This window comes from Meriones unguiculatus, chromosome 3 (assembly GCF_030254825.1).
Source record: "Meriones unguiculatus strain TT.TT164.6M chromosome 3, Bangor_MerUng_6.1, whole genome shotgun sequence".
NCBI classification, from domain to species: domain Eukaryota; kingdom Metazoa; phylum Chordata; class Mammalia; order Rodentia; family Muridae; genus Meriones; species Meriones unguiculatus.
Window position 1 is genome coordinate 30,851,561 of NC_083351.1, and position 15,150 is coordinate 30,866,710.

General features: G+C 47.7%; 1 protein-coding gene across 2 annotated transcripts; it reads left to right on the forward strand.

Annotated features, from left to right (window-relative positions):
- The first annotated feature begins 665 nt into the window (after positions 1-665).
- Positions 666-14,799, forward strand: Mpl (MPL proto-oncogene, thrombopoietin receptor). 2 transcript variants are annotated; one of them, XM_021644579.2, is made up of 12 exons: positions 666-761; positions 942-1,074; positions 1,349-1,527; positions 2,073-2,371; positions 2,747-2,909; positions 3,141-3,267; positions 8,291-8,475; positions 8,700-8,842; positions 10,781-10,940; positions 11,113-11,209; positions 13,097-13,184; positions 13,512-14,799. In XM_021644579.2, the coding sequence occupies exons 1-12, from the start codon at positions 683-685 to the stop codon at positions 13,761-13,763; spliced, it is 1,905 nt and encodes a 634-aa protein (XP_021500254.1). In that variant the 5' UTR covers positions 666-682; the 3' UTR covers positions 13,764-14,799. The 2 variants fall into 2 exon arrangements, with proteins under 2 accessions (XP_021500254.1, XP_021500256.1); XM_021644581.2 differs by having other exon boundaries at positions 2,253-2,371.
- Positions 14,800-15,150: the final 351 nt, after the last annotated feature.

Below are 15,150 nucleotides of genomic sequence, written 5' to 3' on the forward strand. Positions count from 1 at the left end.
GGCACACACTAAGGTTGCAGAGAATGCCACCTAGGATGGACAGGGCATTCCTGTCCAGGAGCATGTGTTTGTTTTTACACCGAGCCCCACAGCTTGATAAGCTGGAAGTGGCCACCATTGGGCACATCAGTGAGGGAAACCAGCACTTCATGGTAGATCACGGTAGATCATTCCAGGAGCATCGCATGACTGTTGAGCACTCGGGTTCTGAAGTGAGATCGCCTGTGCCTTCCATCTTCCTGGGTATGTGACCTTGAGCTGCCTCTTAACCTCTCTGCATCTCAGCTTTCTCATCTTCCTAATGGAAATAAGACGACTGTAAGGACGTTCAGTCAACACATCCAGCGTGGTTAACACTGCTCTGAAGGCCATATGCTCTTCCACAGCAGTTCAGGCACCCACAGGGTGACTCCTCTTGATTCACAAGCAAATATCTACCACTATGTCCCTACCAGCAGGAGGCTCGTGTCTTCCCTTTCGAATTCCTCTTACCCTCCTGCCCACTCCCCCTCCTCTGGCCCCTTACCCCCAGTGTGGTCTGGATGGGCCCCAGAGGGGCAGAGACAGGGACAGGACGTGGACTGTATCTGACAGGAACCTGAGGGGCTGGCCCCGGGAGGGGATTGGGGCCCAGCTTCCTGAAGGGAGGATGGGCTAGGGCAGGCACACAGTGCCGGAGAAGATGCCCTCTTGGGCCCTCTTCATGGTCACCTTCTGCCTCCCCTTGGCCCCTCCAAACCAGGCACAAGTCACCAGCCAAGGTGAGGTGGGTGGAAGGTGGATATTATCTGTGCCCAGGCAAAGGGAGCCCTGGGAGGGGATGAGGAGCCCTGGGAGGGGATCGAGGGTCAGAGACTCCCACTGGTCTTACCCACAAACATGTTCTTACCCACAAACATGACTGAAAGAATACAGAGTCCAACTCACCAACTGTTTCTCAGATGTCTTCTTGCTGGCCGTGGGCACAGAGCCCCTGCACTGTTTCTCCCAGACATTTGAGGACCTCACCTGCTTCTGGGATGAGGAAGAGGCAGCACCCAGTGAGATGTACCAGCTGCTGTATGCCTACCCAGGGTAGGTTCTGGACTGTGCCCCAGTCTTCATTTATCTGTCCCTATATTTAGCTGAGTCACACTCTTAGTTTTCCTGTCTTTGGTCCTATCAGAGGCCCTATCCAAATACATGCCCAATTCAAAAACCACTCTATAAATGACCCAGCTTGAGGCCCTACCTCAAGCAGCGAGAAGAAAATGCCAATAATAGAGACAGAAACTAGGCATGGGCTCATCCTGGGTCCTCGGGGCTGAGCATGATGACTGTGTAGGTATAGATTCTCCTGTGCCAACAGAGAGGAGCCCCGAGCGTGTCCCCTGCATTCCCAGAGTGTGCCCACCCTTGGAACCCGATATGTGTGCCGGTTTCCAGACCAGGATGAAGTTCGCCTCTTCTTTCCCCTGCACCTCTGGGTGAAGAATGTGTTTCTCAACCAGACTTTGATCCAGCGGGTGCTGTTTGTGGATAGTGTGGGTAAGGACCTCTCTGCCACACTGCCTCTCCATTTGCTGCCTGCTCAAGCTCCCAGAATCAGGCTTGCCTGGAGACTTTCAGGGCAATGTGGACACCCCTCTCTAATAAAGAAATCAGGCATCTCAGGAACCCTCATCCCTTCCTATTCCTCCTTGCCTCAGCATCCAGAGCTAGATTTCTCCCATAGATCACTTCACATCAAGGATATCTTGCTTCCCTCACTATCGTATACATTAATTCACCCATTCAACAGTCAGATGACTGCTATGCGCCAGGCAACAAGAAGACAGAGATGAAAAGAGGTTCCTGCTCTAAGAAATCCAAGTCTAACAAACCATTCCACCATAGTGATCTCATTATTCTCAAGAGGATAGGCAAACAGGACAGGCAGCCTTCCTCCCCTCTCTACCCTTCCATGGGAATGAGAACCACATCTTTTTAAATTCGGAGTTGCTCTATTCGGCCTCCAGCAGTCCTCTCTGCAGACCACGGGTTGAGCCATTTTCTGGCACTTGGTGATTTGATGTGCCTTATCTTGCTCTCAGGCCTGCCTGATCCCCCCAGTAACATCAAGGCCAGGGTTGGGAGCCAACCAGGGGAACTTCAGATCCACTGGGAGGCCCCTGCTCCTGGAATCAGTGATTTCCTGAGGCATGAGCTCAGCTATGGCTCCATGGATCCCACCAACTCCACTAGACCCTCAGTCTTGCAGCTGCTCTCCACAGCAACCTGCTGCCCCAGTCTGTGGACGCTGAACCCAGTGCCTGCTCTTGACCAGCCTCCATGTGTTCAGCCTACGGTGCCCCAACAGCATGGACCAATGAGGACCTCCCCAGCTGGACAGGTATCCTAACTTTCTACTTCCTCTTATTTCCTAGCCCAGTATGTTCCCTGGAAAAGAAAGGTTATACTTGGAGGATCATAGACTCGGTTGATCTTTGAAGAGTGAGCGTAGACTCTGACAAGCTTTTAGGACCCTGTTTAGGGATCTCTCACTTTGGATCATACACATTAAACATAACCGACGGCTTTCAGGCCTTCCAAATTGAGACTTTGTAAAAATCCCTAAACCCAACTGAAACTGGTCTGCACAGCCCCTGGTCAATGCGTGTATCTATCCAAGGAGCTGAGTTTTGCACAGAGGTTCAGACACTAGGTATGTGAGCTATCCTAGCTGAGAAGCAAGTCTAGATTCTGGTGCTGGAATTTTTCTCCCCAGGCTTCGGCTCTGACAGTGAAGGGTGGAAGCTGTCTCATCTCAGGGCTCCAGGCTGGCAAGTCCTACTGGCTCCAGCTCCGCAGCCAACCTGACGGTGTCTCTCTTCATGGCTCCTGGGGACCCTGGTCCTTCCCTGTGACTGTGGACCTTCCGGGAGATGCAGGTGGGTCAGGAAAGGAATGAAGAGATTAAAAAACATCTCCACTGAGACTTAGGCAGGATACAAAAGCACTGGGAACCATGGTCATTCCTTATGACCTCAAACCTGTCCTTGCACAGGACAGCTATGTTCAGGAAGAGAAGAAAGAATAGGTGAGAATTTTCTGTTGTGGGGGTAGAAACAATTTAGGGACTCTGATGAGTAAAAACGCATGTCCCTCTTCTTTGACTGCAGTGGCGATTGGACTTCAGTGTTTCACCTTGGATCTAAAGAAGGTTATCTGCCAGTGGCGGCAACAAAATAACGCTAGTTCCCGAGGCTTCTTCCACCACAGCAGGACACAGTGCTGTCCCACAGACAGGTAAGACTTGAACTCTTGATTGAGTCTGACCTGCAGACCGTCAGCATTGCTCTGGGTCTTCCTCACTTGCCAGCTTGTTCTTTCTAGGCACTATTCTCCATTCTCTCGTGCTCCAGTGAGTGTTTTTATTTATTGCATCCTCTCTTTGTTTCTTCTGGGAATGGCCTGATTTCATTAGACCTAATCACCTTACCTGGACCTTTCAGATAGCCTAGCAGGCATGTCCAACATAGGGCCCAAAGGCCACATGTAGCCAGGACAGTTATGACTGTGGCCCAACATAAAACCATGAACTTACTTAAACATGCCAGTTTAAAATTGTGTGGTTCATAAGTTTGAACTGTATATATCACAGGGTCATTTCACAATATCAAAAGGTTGGACACTCTTGGCAATTCTACCGACCTTCAATTTATTCCTTATGATGCTAACCTCCCACATTGCAAGAGTTTTGTGACACTTGTTGGTCATGACCTTCTCTGCAACGTCCTGTGGTCTAGTAAATCTTTATAAAACTCAACCTGTCATTCAAGGACATCTACCAAATGCCTCTCTGATCCTTCACTTGCTATGAATTCAATCTGTTACTGTGTTGTTGGTTTTACATACTATGTCTACAATCTGTCCAAAATTATATCACTGTCATTGTCCTATTACCATCTATGAGGTTGGGGAGATAGATTGTTTGGTAAAGGGCTTGCCTAACAAGCATAAGGCCCCAGGTTCAATCCCCAGTACTGGGGAAGAGTTATCATCTCCCACTTGTGCACTAAAAAGAGTTCTCCATACAGCAACTAAAGTGATCTAGAACAGAACATTCTCTACTTTAAAATCCTTGATTACAACAGTAGTGGTACACAGCTTTAATCCCAGCATTCAGGAGGCAGAGGCAGGCAGACCTCTGAGATTTCAAGGCCAGCCTGGTCCACAGAGTGAATTCTAGGACAGCCATGGCTACACAAAGAAACTCTGTCTTGAAAAACAGAACAAACTAACAAAAAAAGATCCTTGATTACTTGTCACTAATCTGAAAGACGTCTATTGCAGCGTTGTAAAGTTCTAGAATATCAAACTGTTACATGTGACTTCAGCTTTCACCTTAGGCTATACTTCACTGATTTCTCTCATCCACCACTGGCTCTGTTACCCACATCCACCCTCTTCCTGCTCTGCCTGGCCTTTGATGTGCTGCTGACCAGGCTTTCTCATCTTTACTTTCATGTATCCTTCAGATGTCAGGAAACCTCCCCTGCCCTTCCTGGTTAGATCCAATGGCATTATTATGCATTAAACACACACACACGCACACACACACACTTACTGGCCAGGCAGTGGTAGTGCACACCTTTAATCCTAGCACTGGGGAGGCAGAGGCAGATGGATCTCTTGAGTTCAAAGCCCAGTGAGTCTACAGAGTGAGTTCCAGGACAGCCAGGACTACACAGAGAAATTCTGTCTTGAAAAGCAAAACAAACAAACAAAAAATATTTACTTGCTTTGCACAGGAGTCAGGGGTGCATGTGTGCCTTGGCATGAGTATGGAGGTCAGAAGGCAACTTGAGGAAGTTGGTTCTGTTCTTCTACCATGTTGGCTCTGGGGATTGAACTTAGGTTGTCAAGCTTGGTAGCAAGTACCCTGATCAGCCGAGCCGTCTTGCTGGCATGTTTCTACGTGCTTTTGTAATGTGCAACATTCCTTTTAACATTCCAGCTACTATCTAACATTTACACTTCATGTGATTATTTCATTAGAAACCCTGACTATGGCAGTATATGCCTATAGTCCCAGGACTAGGGAAGTAGAGGCAGGAGGAACAGAGGTCAACCCTAGCTACATACTGAGTTTAAGGACAGCCTGGGTTGGATGAGACTGAGTCTCAAAGCAAAGTAAAACAAAAGGTTCTCCCTCAGGTCTCCAGTTGAGAAACACGACAGAATCAGGATGCGTTTTTCACTCACCAATATGTCCTCACCTAGCACAGTGGGGGCAGAGCTGGGGAGATGACCTTAAATAAAGCCCTTGCCATGCAAGCTTGAGGCTCAGATCCTTGCAAAGCTGGGCTCAGGTGAAATCATCTGATCCAGTGATACGAAAACAGGGTGGGAAGGAGACACAGGAGGATGCCTGGCAGTTCAGGAACAAGCCAGCCTGCCATGCCCAGCAGAAGAAAAGGGCCAAGGGACCCTGTCTCAAACAAGTTGGACGCTGAGGAGCAACACTTGAGGATGTCCTCTGACCCCTATGTGTACACTCACACACATATAAATGTGCATGCATATATGTACACATGTACACAAGGGCACATATGCAAAAAAAAAATACCCAATGATGCCTGGCAGTGGTGGCACGTACCTTTAATCCCAGCCCTCAGGAGGCAGAGGCAGGGAGATCTCTGTGAGTTGGTGGACAGCCTGATCTACAAACCAAGTTGTAGATAGGGCTACACAGAGAAACCCTGTCTCAAAAAAAGTAAAAACAAAACAAAACCCCTATATGAATGAATCATGAAAAAGTCACTCTTAAGAGCTTCACTATATTCTTCAGATTTTTCAATGCATTTGCATGTTTATAAATAACATTTAACCTTTAAATATAAATTATATCATACTGTGTGTGCATATAATTTTGTTTACTTATCTATGTATTTGATTCATTTTGAGACAGGGTCTCATTATATAGCTCTGTCTGGCCTAGAACTTGCTATGTAGCATAGGCTAGCTCAGAACTCACGGTGATCCACCTGCCTCTGCCTCCCAAGGCCTGGGATTAATTCTGCCCGGCTTTGTCCTCACTTTTGCTTCTGTGATGCTGAGTACAGAGCTATAGGCTGAGTTAATTCTGTCCCACCAAGCTATCACCCCACAACTCTAAACGGTCTATTGACTTACCTTTTTGCTTAAATACTTTTTGAAACTCAGTCCAAAAAGAAGTGGTTCCCTCTTTTATATGGCTGTACAGATTTTCATAGTGTGGAGGTCTAATCCATGCATGAGTTTAAGGGGACAACATCAAATAGATCAGTTATTTTATCCAAATTTTCTCTTGTTCTGTATATGTGTGGAACTCAGTTTTCCACACTTCAGTTTTCCGGACTTCTCTCCTTCCTCTGCCCTCCAGGTCTAATCAGAAATAGCCTTGTTTTTCTACCTCTTCAACATCTCTTTCTGGCCATGGTGGCACACACCTTTGATCCCAGTATCCTAGGGGCAGAGGCAGGCAATTCAGGATCAGCCTGGTGTACAGAGTGAGTTCCAAGCCAGCTAGGGCGCCATAGGGAGAGTGTGTCTCAAAAAACAAAGATTTCGTGCATCATCTCTTTCCTTCTCTCCCACCATAGTCTCACCTTGATACTTTGCACAGGAAAAGCCCAACAATGTCCTAATGGATTCCTCTGCTTCTCCCCTCCCAAATCCTCTCCACAAACAGCAATTAGAGATGTCTTCTGAAATACAATGTAATCATGACCCTTCCCTGCTTAAGACACTTGTAAATTTTCCTAATTATGAGATTAAGTCCAAGCTCCTGCTATAACCCTTATAGAGAGAAGTCTGAGGCAAGAGGGTCACCTCTAGTTCCAGGCATGCCAGGGCTAGGTAGCAGGGGACCCTCTCACCTTGCCCACACATACACACACATACACACACACACACACACAAATTCAAGCTCCTTAAAGAGGTTGTCCATGAGGGAGTCTGCACTTGAGTTTACCCTCAGTTTTAAAACCATTCCCTATTCTGAACCATCTAGAATTTCCCCTGAAGCACAATACCTCCTTTATGTCTGCACAACACGTGTCTGGAACAACCAGCTGCACCCCCACACCAGCTAACCTATTTATAGTCTGAGCCTCAGTGTAAACACTGTCACAGCCAGGAGGCATTCCTTGACCCTTCCTCTGGGTTAGGCGCTCTGTTGTGGTCTCTCCAGGCAGCCCGTGCACAACGCGCAAAAAAACATGGCTAGTTTTTTTTTTGTTTTGTTTTGTGTGTGTGTATGTGTGTGTTATATTATTGACATGAGGACTCCTTCAAGATAATTTTTCATCTATATAGTCTCCGGGCCTGGCACAATGGTTGGTACAAGAGGATCAACTCTTTGTTGAATAAGTGTGTGGACGTGTAACTACAAGAGCGATCACTTTCGGGATGCTAAGTCACCAAGGGATTATAATCAAGAGGAGGCATCTCGAAAGCAGCCTGAGCTGCGTGAGACTCTGCCTCAAAAAGTGGGGTGGGGGGATGAGCACAGTAATGGTGCGCACCTTTAATCCCAGGACTCAGAGGCAAGTGTATCTCAAATTCAAGGCCAGTCTGGTCTACATAGCAAGTTCCAGGCCAGCCAGAACTACGTAATGACACCCAGTCTTTTAAAGAAAAAAAAAAAAAAAAAGAGTAGGGAGAAGCTCACCAGTTAGAATTTATTTTAACCTAGGAAAGCAATAATAGTGTTTTCACCTTTTGTGGCAATGGCAAAATAGGTTGTGATATATTCTGGATATTACTAGGTCAGTATTCTTGGAAGAAACTTCTGGGAGCAGTGTAAGAGGGCTACTGAGTAAGAACAAATTCAAAAGTACAAAGATGTTTCCTTCTAAAAAGACAAAGTTTCTTTCTTCTTGGGAATACTCTGCAAGTAGGTGTCAAAACGCCTTCTCCAAGGAAGGGAACTAGAGCAGAGATAAACCATACCATTGGCCCAAGATATGCACTGGTAGGCTGAGATCTGAACTCTGTAGACTATGTTCTTTTAGCTTTATTCACGTATTATTATTATTATTAAAGTTAGCACAGGAAGTAACAGGTTTCATCATATAACCACGTTATTTTCACACATCATGCCTGCCCTTTCCTCGAGGGAAAGAGGCTAGACCTCATGGCATAAAGGCAGAGAGAGCCCTGGAGGCCCACGGCGTGGAGGGAGGACTGCAGGTATGACCCATGCAGGACACAGGCCCTGTGTTGGGAGGATGGGGGAGTGTCTGGGGCAAGCCTGATTCAGTGAGCCTCTCGGGTTGATTCTTAGGAACCCCACCTGGGAGGTATGTGAGGAGGAAGAGGAAACAGATCCAGGATCAGAGCCAGCTCTGTTCTCCCGCTGCCACTTCAAGTCCCGAAATGACAGTGTTATTCACATCCGTGTAGAGGTTACCACAGCCCAAGGTGTCACTCGAAGCTACCTCGGCTCCCCTTTCTGGATCCACCAGGCTGGTAAGAACCTTCCTTCCATATCCCCACATAATTCCCACCTTCACCAAAGCTAACTGGTAGGCCAAAACTTGAACTCTATAGACTATGCTCTTTTAGCTTTGTTCATTTATTAATATCATCATCATCATCATCATCATCATCATCATCATCTAACCCATTGCCCTCGCAGCATGATGCGTAATGCAAAGAGGGATTAAAGCAGCCCCTGTTGAAATCCCCTGCAGTGCTCCTCCCCACTCCAAGCCTGCACTGGAGGGAGGTCTCCAGCGGGAGGCTAAAACTGGAATGGCAGCACCAGTCATCCTGGGCAGCTCGAGAGACCTGTTACCAGCTCCGATACACAGGAGAAGGCCAAGAGGACTGGAAGGTACCGTAAGGCAACAGATGTCACCACACATGGCAGTCCCCATGCTAATACTGTCCCTGTATCAGTATCTGGGCTTGGACAGCTATGCTCATCTGAGTCAACCTATGTCTAATTCCCTCTCGGGCATGTGGCACCACTGACTACTCCACTTGAACTGCCTCTCCCCATGCTGGGGTGTAGTTCAGTGGCATAGCACTCACCTAGCATGCCAGAGGGCCTGGCCTCCATGCCAGAACCATGAAATAAGATTTTCTTTCCCTTTGCCAATGCAATGGTGATCTCCCTGTCTCCTTCCTTCCTCTACTCTTCCATGAGATGCTATTCTTGCTAGCACACCTTTTAAAACACTCTCTCCTAGTTATGTCTGCTCTGCCTAGGTGAGTGGCTCAACACTACGGCTTAATGACTATACTTTAACTACATATTAACAACCCCAATTGTATCATTCTAGCCCCCACATGGAAAGGGCTTTAAGAACTACATGCGAATTATCTAAATGTTTGAAGTCTCCTCATTGGTGAAATTGGGAAAAAGTTTCCTGCCTTGTAGTTAGATAAAAAATTTAATATAGGGGCTAGAGAGATGGTTCAGCAGTTAACAGTACTTGTTGATTCTACAGAGGACCCAGGGTCAGTTCCCAGAACCCACGTGGTAGTTTACAACCATCTACAACTCCAGTTTCAGGGGTCCTGAGGGCACCAGACACACACGTGATGCACATGTGTCTATGCAGACAAAACACTCATACACAGTAAATGAATAAATCTAAAATTTTGGGCATATAAATTCCTAGCATAGTTCCTGGCATATAGAAAGGTACTCGATACACAATTAAACATCATTTTTATTCTCAGTTAGCAATGCGTATATATAGCTTTATCAGATCAGATGCAATGTATCCAGAGCTAAATTAATTTTCCTCCCAAGTTGCGCTTCACTTATATTAGATAGCTCATGTACAATAATACAGACAAGCCTTAAAAATCACATTATTTTTTTCATGTATATACCATACATGTAGCCAATTTGTCAATTACCCAGATGTACATGTGACGTACACAAAACTCTGTTCGCTCCTTACGTCCCCTACAGTCACCGTGCATGGTAACCGGAGCTGGCCTCTTTCTTGGTGCTACCATCGATTCTTCTCACTGCAGTTAAACTTTATCAAGTAGACCCATATGGTATTTTTTTTTCAAGTTTACTCTTCTCAGCTTTCTGTCAGTGGCGCTGCCCCTTACCCAAGACCCGCACCTAGAGGAATTCTTGATTCTCCCTTTCCCCTCTCCTCCTATTAATCAACAAGCAATTTAAATAATGTATTAAACACTCCTCACTCCTAGTCTTCCCTTCGACCCATCTGTTCTCTTGGCACACTAAACTAAGCACCCTTGTTTCATTGTACGCCCAGTATACATGTATATATATAGTGTGTGTGTGTGTGTGTGTGTGTGTGTGTGTATAAAATGGTGCTTTGCACTAACTTTGATTCTCAGCCTACTTCTTTAGGTGGAACTGTAGTTCACGTACCTTTGTCTCTAGCACCTAGCTCAATGTTTGGCATATCCTAAGCAACGCAAATGTTTACTAAGTATATAATGCTACCGATGCTTTCGCAAAATAGCGTTTGTGGCTCCGGCACCTAGAGCAAATCTGGTGCCTTCTGCGGTGTTGTACTTGTGGCACGGTCTGTGTGGCTTTGGGGGTCCTAACATGTCTCCAAGAGTGTCCAAGGCCAGACCAACGGCGGTGGTTCGAGCATCTAGTGGGATCACACAGCAAGATGCACACTTGTGTGAGAGCCAGGGTGTGTTTCTAGGAGTGATCTCAGGCAGGGTTTTGGATCCTGTACGCCTCTGCGGGTGTGACTCTGTGGGGACGCCCGACCGCTCTCAGCTGGGTCAGAACCCCGCCCAGCTGGGTCGCTTCTCCTCTCAGGTGCTGGAGTCATCTCTTGGGGCCCGGGGAGGGACCCTAGAACTGCGTCCCCGAGCTAGCTACAGCTTACAGCTGCGTGCCAGGCTCAACGGACCCACCTACCAAGGCCCCTGGAGCGCCTGGTCTCCCCCAGCTACGGTGTCCACGGGCTCGGAGACTGGTGAGCATGGACCGGGCCAATGCAGGTGGGCGGAGCTATGGGCGAGCCTCAGCTCAGCGGCAGTGCGGCGCTGCGTGCTCTGGACGTGAAGGGTGGAATCAGGGCTAGGACTGAGAACGGCCCCTGGGCGGGGCCGAGGGTGGGCCAAAGTCAGACGCTTTTTGTCCCCTAGCTTGGATCTCCTTGGTGACTGCTCTGTTCCTGGTGCTGAGCCTCAGTGCCCTTCTGGGCCTGCTGCTGTTGAAGTGGCAGTTTCCTGCACACTACAGGTACCGCCCCTGCCAAGAGGGTGGTGGGGTGTGGCCCTAGGGTCACTTGAAGACGCCGCTCTCGGGACCACGGAACACCCACACCTACCGCCTCAGCTGCTTCCCGCAGTCCTCTGGCAGTGGCACTTTCCCGTACACTCTCGCCTGGCCACTCTGTGGGCACCTCTAACAGCCCCACCTCCTGGCCGCTCACTTAGTGGCGGGGCCACTGTCCAGCCTTGGCCCAGATCAGAGTTCTTGTGTGTGCTTCTCCCCAGCTCCACCCCATCCAGCTAGCCGTGAGGGCTAGTCATTCCACCTCAGGAAACTAATCAATGATTGCTTTTTCTGGCCCCGCACACTAGCACACTCCAAACGGGGCCCCTTCCTCACAAACTTCGCCGAAAGCACGCAACCCCTATGGTGACTGGCCCAGCTCCTTCAGTAGCTCCCCAAGACAGAACCCAACGAGGCTCTACAAAATCTCAGCCTTGCCAAAGCCCCGAGTTAGGCTGTTTTACTGCTCAGTGCCTTTGCACACAATGTCCCTGCTGCCTGGATTATTCTCTTTGGCTGACTACCCATTCATCTTTAAATAACTTTCTTCGCTAACTCTTAACCTCTCCCAGCCTCCCCTCACTGGCTGTTCCTTTGTGTCCCCGAAGGGTTTTCCTGCGTCAGTGTGTTTATTTGGTGCAGGGTGTTGAACCCAGGGCTCACACATGCTAACCACTGTTTTGCCACCGTTCTCCACTCACAGCGCAGCCTTTATTCCTTTAGATGTCTTCCCCATCATACCTTACTCGGTCATTTTTATATCCTCAGCATAGTGTCTGCCAAGTTGGAAGGCCCTTAAATAAATGCCATAATGAATGACTCACTTATATGAGGGCTGAGGAGAAATTAAAAACCTAAGAATAAAATCCCCACCATGTCCGTCACTCACTTGGCACTATGTGCTGATTCTTAAACGGAAGTGTAGAAGTATGGGTTCTGGTTACAGGTTAGACCGAGAGCCCCTCTCCTGGACTCTACACCTCACTTTGAATGTGCTTTTTTTTTTTTTCTTTTTAATACAGACTCTTACTTGTAGCCCAGGCTGACCTAGAACTGTGTATATAGTCCAGACCTCAAACTCATTGCAATCATCGTGCCTCAGCTCCTCCCCTACTGCCCCATCCTGAGTCCTAGGATTACAGACATGAGCCATCAAGCCTGACTTTCTTTGAGCTTTTAATCTGCCTTTGTGTAAGAGCAGCCTGGAATGGAGCGTCTATTCAAGGTAGCCCCATCTGAACTCAAAACAACAACAAAAAATGTTGACAGAGGAAAGCAGTATTGCCAACAGGCATACAGGATTCTTTTCCACAATCAGGAAGCTACTCCTCCCTGGTGATGGGGGTGAAGGTCATGGACAAGGCCAGACACCTTTGGCTTAAGTCCTTCAACATGGGAATCTGAGGCCAAAGAGCTGGAAGTCTCCCCTATATACCTTAATTTGTACTCTTCCCAGACAAGCCCCCGCAGTGACAGGGCAAGAAGCGGCACTGGTTTTCTTGGTCTTCTTCCATCACTCATGTAATTTCTCAAGCAACAACTGTGCGCTCAATGTTGGGAATGGAGAAGTGAAAAACAGAAAAACCTTCAAGCTCTCAGGGAGCTTGTGTTCTGTGGAGCAGGATGAAAACAAGCTAATGTAACAACACAATGAATATATAGTAGGTTAAGAAAAACTACAGAGCATGAGAGTGTCGGGGAAGGAGGATGGTACATTTCGGGCAGAGTGGTCAGGGAGACCAACAGGCCTTGGCTATGGCCCTGTCTTTTCAAACTTGCCTCTCTGCCTCGCCGTCTCCCCCACTACCAACTCAGTCCTCATGCAATTCCTCTCTCTTCCTTCTCTGACAGAAGACTAAGGCATGCTCTGTGGCCCTCACTCCCAGACCTACACCGGGTCCTAGGCCAGTACCTCAGAGACTCTGCGGACCTAACACCTGTGAGTACCTCCCAACCCTCCCCACCTCCAGTCACCCCAATCACTCTTGTTCCCACAATGATTTTGTTCATGCTCTTTCCCCTAGCCCAGTTCTTATTATATAACCCAGCTACCCCATACCCTAAGATCTGCTCTAACTTAACTTTTTGTTCTGCTCTTGAGACAGGGCTTATCTGTGCAGCCCTGGCTGTCTTGGAACTTGATAGGTAGACCAGGCTGGCCTCTCAAAGAAATCCTCCTGCCTCTACCTCCCAAATGCTGGTAATTAAAGTCCTGAGCCATGCCTGGCTAATCTAGCTCCCTTTTTTTTTTTCTCATCTCTCTCAGCCTAAGGCCACAGTTACTGAGAGTTGTGAAGAAGTGGAACCCAGCCTCTTGGAAATCCTACCTAAGCCCTCAGAAAGGACTCCTTTGCCCCTGTGTTCCCCCCAGCCTCAAATGGACTACCGAGGGCTGCAACCTTGCCTGAGGACCATGCCCCTGTCTGTGTGTCCACCCATGGTTGAGACAGGGTCCTGCTGCACCACACACATCGCCAACCACTCCTACCTACCATTAAGCTATTGGCAGCAGCCCTGAAGGCAGTCCCCTCACTACCACAGATCTACATCTTCAGCACCTTACCTTACCTACCTTTAACACCAACGCCATCTATTCTGTCCACTCATCTCCTCGGGCTTTCTAACACCGATCTTTCCATACGGCTGCTCACAAATCCAGAGCCCTTTCTCCACAGGCACTAGAAAAGGCTCCTCTGGGGTTTTGGGGTTTTTGATTGTTTGGGTTTTGTTTTGTTTTGGGGGGTTCACTATATAGCCCTGATGGCCTATAATTTGCTATGTAGAAAAGGCTGGCCTTGAACTCACAGAGATCTGCCTGCTGGGATGAAGGTGCCATGCCCTGTAGCTCCTCTTGACTGCCAAACTTGGCGGGGGAGGGGAGATGTCTTTACTTCCCCACCTCCCACTGACCTTTAAGAATCTGTCAGTGAGTTCCCCTACTACCGTGATGCTAATGAAGTTGTGCAGGCCAAGTTCGCTTCAAGCCTTCTAATTATAAGATCCAACGGGGTCCTGTTAATCATCTATTTATCCACTCTCTTGGCATTTTCCCCCACCCTGGCTCCCACAGCATCACCTTCCTTCCTGGTTTTGTCCCTGCCACTCTGAACATACCAGCAGAAGAACCAGCTCTGGAGCTAAAGCCAGGTTCTGCCGTTCACACCTTCTAGCTGTGCAGACTTAAGCAGCTGAAAGCCTTTGAGCATGGGTAATAACAATCCACAGAGCTGTGGAGCCAATTGACTGCACATTGGCTAAGATATGGTAAATGCTTAATATACCTCAACTAGTATCCTGATTATCTCCGCCCCCCCCCCCGCCCCATTCTGGCCTTTACTATACGATGGCCATTAGAAAGTTCTAATCTCTGGTCCAGACTTCTAGTACAGCGCCCATGATGCTTTGTGTGGCTTTTTTACATGTGTGTTTCTTGCTATGGGATGGTGAGTTGAGAGGGCAAGGGTTAAGATCTGTCCTTTCCCCCAACACGTTGAAAACTATTTGGTGCATGTCAGGTAGAAGACCTTCAATAAATATTTTCTAAGTGAATTAAATCTTTTTTGTTGCCTTAACTCCATGCCAACTTCCTTCATACTTCAAGCCACTCCTATGCAATGGTAAATAAACTCAAACCACTCAAGTTATGGATTCCTCTAAGCCATTCCAATTCTCAATCAAATGTTACCATATTTGGGTCTTTGCTAGGTCCAAATATACCAACTTTATGAGTCAGGGTCTTGGCAGAAGGAGATGGCACAAACCAGGTAAGCTTAATACAAGGTACATTTACAAAGGTGAGGGTGAGATTTTGAAGAACCATCAAAGAATAGTATTGTGCCATAGCACTAATAACAAAGATGGCACCAATCTTAGTCATCAAGCAGTAAGGAAGAGCCATCAGACCT